Here is a 7,437-nt window from a genome sequence, read left to right as displayed (position 1 = left end):
TTCTGTCTGTCTGCGCGCGAGCAGCAGGCCGCACTGCTATCGCTCACGAGACACTAATTGAAATGTTACGGATCATAACCGTTAAAAACAATTTTGCACACTTCATTAATTAACGTTAAAGATGCACTTTAACAGCAGCTGCTGGTCGACAGCGGGTAAAAACGGAAAACACCGTATTAACACCAAAACAGCAAGCAGGAAACATATTGCCCTGCTTATTAGTTTTCGACCCGTTATTACTGTTCATTTGAGGCTCATTTTATGGTCCGATAGGCCACAACATGGAGGTTTAATTAGGAGAATAAAAAAAGAGGGAGCAGAGATGAATGCCGATCAACATATGGAGAAAGAAACCACTGAATTCATTAGGCAAAGAAAGAAGATATTGATATTAAACTTGTAAAGAGTAGACTTTGTACATAATTTTCTTTTTTTTTAAAAACCCAATTTAGTCACGGTTTCAACACAAACAAATTAATGTTTTTTTTACCCGTATCTAAAATGAATTACTTGTCACTTCTATTCAAGGAAAGATGCGGTTTAAATTTGATTGTTATAATAATAAAATCCATCCATGCGCGGGACAATATTTCCACAAGAAGGGGCCATATGTAGGAGGGAGTGTGTCCGATTTCACTTAATGCAGTGTGTTGGTAATTACATCAGGCTGGAGGACCCTCCGTCTCCCCCTCTCCTCCCCCCGCCCCCCCCCCCCTCCTTCTCTCCCTCCTCCTACCTCGCTGCGTGGAGCTGATTGGTCACAGGGAGGCAGTCGGGACAGACACGGCGTTGTCCTGGTGACCCGGCCTCTGTGCGCTCGAGCCTGATATAAAAGCCTGCAGCCTCACGCAGGCGTGCCAAATGGACTGTCAGACACGATCTGGAGTAACAAGTGGATTTGACGTTTAGCTTTTCTCACCATCGCGCTTAGAACTCCTCTGGTATGTTTTTTTTTTTGTATATATTTCTATTAATTTGTTTTAAGATATTCTGGTCGACGTTAAGTGTAATTTTAGCAAATTGTGTGAATGTTTTCCTTCTGCTTTATTTATGCCGAGAGGCAGAAATACAGTGTAAAAAAATGATGTTATGATGGAATAACAACACAAGGATAATACAGCGAATTTGAATCAATATTGGTTATTTGCACTGTAAGCAAATATGCATTCAGGATTTTTTTTTTTATTGCTTAAATGCAACTTTTTATGCTTAATATTTATTAAGATAATAGAACAAGCCATTCATTTTAAGCATCAATAGAAGGTTATCCAGTCAAAGTTTCTTGCGTGTTCGTGCATGATATTTAGATTTTTGTGTTCAGTAAATTAACTGGAGGTTTTCTTACAACAGCTCTGTGCTGAACCTGGACCATGGACTCAGATACGAGCCGCAGTACAAGTAGACCTTCCTCCCCCGAGGTGGACGACATCTTCCTGTCAACTCTGAAAAAGTCCGCGCACGGTTTCTCCGGCGCAGTGTCCTCCACACAGAGCGACTCCTCAGATCTTGCCGGCCTGCGCGGCCTCTCCGGCCTCTCCGGCTCAGACGAGGAGACCCTCGCCCTCCGACTGGCCTTGAAGAAAGACCGTAAACTCATGTCAGACGGCGAGCTGCAGACGATCCGCCTCAAGATCAACAGCCGAGAGAGGAAAAGGATGCACGACCTGAACGTGGCCATGGACGGGCTTCGTGAGGTCATGCCATACGCGCACGGACCGTCTGTGCGTAAACTCTCCAAAATCGCCACCCTGCTGCTGGCTAGAAACTACATCCTGATGCTGAGCAACTCACTGGAGGAGATGAAGCGACTGGTCAGCGAAATCTACGGCAGCAGCGGACACCACGGTGGCTTCCACCCATCAGCTTGTGGGACTATGACGCACGCGGGACCCGTGCCAGGACACCCTGTCGCCTCTCACGCCTCACACCCGGCTGTGCACCACCCGCTCCTCCCGCCGGCTGTCTCCACCGCCTCTCTGTCCGCGCCCGGCATCGCTGCCGTCACTTCGGTCAGACCCCATCACGGACTCCTCAAAGCTCCTGGTGCCAGTGCAGGGCCGCTCGGAAGCAGCTTCCAGCACTGGGGCGTCAGCACAGGGATGCCGTGCCCGTGCAGCATGTGCCAAGTCCCGCCTCCGCATGTGTCAAGCATGAGCACCGTCACCATGCCGAGGCTGACCAGCGACTCCAAGTGACTCCAAAGTAAACGGAGACGAACTTTTGGGGTTGTTACAAACTCTCTGCCCACATTATTACAACTTTAATTTATCATTGTTGCGTCCATGGAGCCAGTAAAGACTGATGCATTGATTCTCCTCTCTGGGACTTTTTGGGGGTTTTGCAACTAACTTAGTGTTTTTATGGTTATTAACATTAAGTGTAACAAGTGTTTCTTCACAGATCTCTTAAAGCAAACACAAACTCAGCTTTCACAATTTATAAATCTTTGACGGCCCAGGTGATAGCCAGTGATTAGTTCTCATGTGGGCTTGCAGCTGAAAAAGTTCCACATTCAAACCCCAAATGTAGAGTGTAAATATATAGATGGTTTTTTCAGTTTAAATAGTTGGAGATATTATATATTAGAGTCTTGTTAATTTGTGGGAACCCCCCCACCCCCCACCCCCACCCCCTCACATGTTGCACCTGCTTTATTCTGTCTGTCTTATTCAAAGCGTTTCTTCTTGTTTCCTCCTCAGTAGGCTGTCGATCTCTGCAAACAATGACCACTTCTTTATTTTTTTTAATGAAAAAAAAAGAAGGAAAATATTTATTTACTTATTCGGAGGGGAATTTCAGACGAATCTCTGATTATGTTGGGATTTGACATGTAAATAAAGATGAATAATTGAAAATGGAAAAGGTCTTTGGTGATTTTTTGGAGGGGGGGTTGTTGCTATTGGAACACAAACTGAGCTTTATAGCACCATGAATGCAACAGATTCAGTATTACAGAGAAAATAACACTGAACAAACGTCAGCAGCACTATGCTGAATGACGTTTTCAACATCAACCTGCTCTTTTCTTATACACTCTGAGTAGACATTTTATGTACTCAATTCATCATTTCACCTTAACTTTGATATATTATGATTTTGAAGGCTATAAAACATTTTATTCAAGCAAAAAAAGTAGAGAGATCAACGTCTTTCAACATAAGGGAAATCAGAACCTCTAACTATCGTCTTACATTGCCAGTCATGACACTGAAGGTGAAATAAGTTTTATTCTCTTAATGAGACATTTTGTTACTTTACATTCAATCAACTAGACATTATTAAAATGTACCTATTACATGATCTGCACAGAGCAATGTTAAGATTCAAAAATCAGCCGACAGGTGTTTGTTCCTTTCAAGAATCTTAAAACAAGACAACTTTAAACCGATTGGTCCTACTTAAATTCTTAAACATCAAATACAAACAGGAATATCTGTGGGGGAAAAACAATTCAGTGGGAGATTTTATTGGATGAATAGATTAAATAAGCATGTTTTTAAGTAATCTTGCTCTCAAGAAAACAGTTATGTACAGAGCTGCTGGATGAAATTCAGATCACAGAGAGTGTGTTTGTGATCCTTCACAGCTGTGCACAAGGTTACTTCATCCCTGACGCAAATCAGTCTCTTTAAACAGTAAAGCCCTAACAGGAACCTGTGTTACCTACCCAACTGTTTCTGCACAATAAATCTGTTGCAATGAGCTAAAAGATAAGAGCGCGGCCACAAAAATGCTCAATGCATTCAAAACGCTCAGCTCTTAAAAGCATGAGGTCGAACAGGCTCATAAAAAAAGAAAAGTGATGAGTTAAAGGCCTGCACACTTTAAGAAAAAGGAAGCAGATGCATAGCAGATTGTGCATGCTGTTGCAATGTTTTCCAAAGGCTTCTGAAGCTGGAACGATATGAACTGAATCTCTGAATATTCATGCATGCATTTGTTTATTCTTCTCATTACTGGAATTGAATTATTCAGAGTCCTTCAGTGTTTTGTAGGACATTTGAGAGAGGAAGAGGTCATTTGGTGCAGTAACTCACAAATACAGTCTAAGATGTGAGACAATCAGTCTTTAAAAAGTCTCAGCAGGTCGAAAAAACAAAACAACTCCCTGGAATTGATTTGCTCTTAAATCAGTACTTCATATTTTAAATGACTTCACCTGACTGTTATTGTTGGATGCATTTACAAGCACTGACACATATACTCCCCAACATCCTCTATTGCAGATTGAAGTTAATCCATGGCGCAACCACAACCACCTAAGGGCCCTGCCCCCGCCCCCACAGTCCTGGTGGACATAGTAACTATTACAGACGTAAAAAGAGCAATTAAGTGCAATAAATGAAAAAAAAAAGGGTATAAAGAGCAATAAAGTGCAAGCATGGATTTTCTGAGGATGGATGGGTGAGGCAGGACTTTTTAACCCCCAGTCTGATGTTCATGTAAAAAGTCAGCGCTGACTTATTATCTATAACGTTATTTGATTTTGATTTAAAGCATCTTCTTATGTAAACAACATTACACAACCATGATCTTTAACTAACCCTAACCAAAGTGATGGATAAGATTACAATTTATAAATCACTGGACAAAAGACGTGAAGCCCAGTCTGTGCTATCAAAGTCCAATCCAGTCTCACTTTGACAATATGGTGTCAAACTCTGGACTGAAACATGTTTACGGTGGACATAATCCTGTCAGCATTATGTTCCCTCCAAAACAGGTTTTGAAAAATTCTTCAGGATTATATATTTAATTTCCAACAGGGCTAAGGGTTGAGATCTGGTGACTCTGGTGCATGCTCTATGATCCAGATAATGATCATATTTTGAAATCCGTTAACCATTGAATGCAGCTACCATTTGTAATGTTCCAGCTCTTAGTTATCAGTACAAAACATAAACAGCAGCCTTCTAAGATAAATGACTAGGTTGCTTTGTCTTCTATTGAGGGATAATTTATTTGACTAACTTGATCATTTTATTGGTGTAGATTGCGTTTGAATTAAATCATTTTTAAATGAGTTGAGTCAATGACATCTGAGAGTTTCTCTTCCACACATAAAGTTTGAAGAGAAACAGACTGGGTAGCATCTTTTCAGCTCTGCCTGAGCCCTCTGGCCAATAGCAGCTGGGCTTCACATGCCTCTGACTGGATTTGAATAAACAGCTCCTTCTCCACTGTTGGTGGCAGGCTGACTTATCCACTGATGCTGAGAGTGTGGCGTTGATTCTGTGACAGTTTAAATATTCATAACTTTGGACAGAAGGGGAGCATCGGTCTAACACTGTTGTAACTGGATTTAAACCTTTGTGAAAACACTGCACAGATGTACGCTCTCTCAGCCCCACGCATTGTGTTGTGTTAGCTGAAGGGATTAAAGATTGTTGGGATGCATCAAAGGTGGCGGAATAACAGAAAGAGAAACAGTCTATGATGGAGAAAAGGAGGAATAAGAGAGAGAAGATAAACAAACAGAGATGCTGTCATGGACAAAGACAGGATTTAACACTTACAAGGGAATAGAGGGAGCTTTAAGGTGAATATGAGACCTCAGAGGTCGCTCTTTCCCGTGGGACTGATGTTTACTTGGACTCAGGCTCAACTGCTCATCTTTAACCACCATTAAGACCTGTGATGGACTCTAAGTCACACAAAGAAACACTGACTGTATGGGTTAGGCAAGCAACAAGTTGTGGCTAAGCCGAGTAGGTTGCTATTTTTATGTTATACTCTTTTTATTTTAGCCCAAAGGAAGAATTTGTCATTCTAGGTAACATTTTTCTCTTCATTACCAAAAGTCTGATGATAAATTACCATTTCTTTGATTTTAAGCTTCAACCAGCGACTGGAATGTCATTTTCTGGCAAATCCAGAACTTCTGTACAACCAAACGTTGTTTTTACACTTTAGTTTATTCATGCCAGTCATGAAACAAGCAACACAAATCTTTGGAAATTCTGATCATCCCTTCCTCTCTTAATTCAAACATCATCTCCTCCAGCCTCCATCAAGAAGATAAACTCTAAGGCTAAACAGAGTAATGTGCAACAACACAAATACTTAAGAACTTTGATTTTTATAGTTTGTTTCAAGTCACCTTGCTGTCAAAAGTTAAGTGAAATGTTTCTTTAATGTCTCCATCTCTATCCAGGAGTTTTGTCAATCTGCTATTCACTGTGGGTCCAGATTAATTGTAAAGGTTTAAAATTGATGTTGGCATTCTCGTCTAAATTTTCAATGGTTCAAAAACATGTGAACATAGTTTCTTTGTATGGAAATACTTTTGGCACAGGTCAAAGGATGAAGGCCGTGTGTCCATTCAAACGGTAGATATCAGAAGCCACTGTGGCTGCACGGTCAGAGATTTGGAGATAGAGTAGGCATCAGATCTGTGCCCTGCACTTAAAACTAAAATCCATTAGGCTAGGTTAGTTTGGGGTTCTATTAGGTGTAGTATCTTTGGTAGGGGGGACGTCTGAGTTTCTGCAGGCTGTGCCATGTCCCAGTCCTCTACACCAGGAACTAACATGATGAATATTTATTCATTGAGGTTCATGTGTTTTCTTTGTTTTTTTTCATTTACAAAGATTAGTGTAGATTCACAAAAGCAATGATGCAAAGATGCTTTGTGCAGAATTGTGAAGGTATGAATACATGCTAAAATTAGTTAAACATGATTTATTGAAACATGGAATGGGATTCTGTAATTTCAATCTGAACATAAGACTGGGATGTCTTTTTAAACAGTTATTGATTTATTTTGCTATTTTGGACCCTTGAAGTGTGCAGCACCCAAACCTTCTCAATACATCAGCCAGATCTGACCCTGACTGATCATAGGTAAGCACCAGTCATCAGGGGGTTTACAGTGACAACTCCCGTAGGGAATGATCTTGTTTTCATTGCTTGTAATTGGTTGGTTAGGGCTTTGTATGATGGATCCATGAAGAAGACCTGAAGAAATGTAAGTGTTCAGTCTATATGTGAGGTGATGCTTACAATAAGAAGTGAGGATACTCATGAGGGCAAAAAATTGAGCTTCGGGGACTCCATACAATTTATAAATTCATCAGGATTTCTTTTAACGTGAGCTATTTAACAACTTAACAATACTTGTGCGTGTGTTTGTGTGTCGGTCCAATAATCTTTGAACAGCAGCAGATGAACTCCCCGATCGGATGGATCAATGTGTTTAGTAAAAGGCCCAGAGGGACAAAGACAGAAGGGAATGAGAGAGAGTGAGAGTAAAGGAAAGTGAGAGAAACAAAGCGAGTGAGCAGAAGATCCATTGAGTGTGTTTTTTTGTGGCTGAAGAATCGTCCCCAGTGGCTTTGAAAAGAAGGATAATCCTGTCAAGTAAGTAGACCTTTGGATATTCATGACTGGCCGAGCGGCTCCACCGACTGAAGGAGGACACAGTCAGGATGGGATTAA

The 7,437-nt window shown here is 41.2% G+C and overlaps 1 protein-coding gene across 1 annotated transcript; it reads left to right on the top strand.

The window, feature by feature from the left end:
• Positions 1-792: 792 nt before the first annotated feature.
• On the top strand, positions 793-2,859 carry olig2 (oligodendrocyte lineage transcription factor 2). The gene is made up of 2 exons (XM_020633949.2): positions 793-941; positions 1,351-2,859. Exon 2 carries the CDS (start codon positions 1,371-1,373, stop codon positions 2,193-2,195), a length of 825 nt encoding a protein of 274 aa, XP_020489605.1. The 5' UTR covers positions 793-941; positions 1,351-1,370; the 3' UTR covers positions 2,196-2,859.
• The last annotated feature ends 4,578 nt before the right edge of the window (positions 2,860-7,437 follow it).

This window comes from Labrus bergylta, chromosome 13 (assembly GCF_963930695.1).
Source record: "Labrus bergylta chromosome 13, fLabBer1.1, whole genome shotgun sequence".
Classification (NCBI taxonomy): Eukaryota; Metazoa; Chordata; class Actinopteri; order Labriformes; family Labridae; genus Labrus; species Labrus bergylta.
This window is presented reverse-complemented; position numbering and strand designations above follow the sequence as displayed.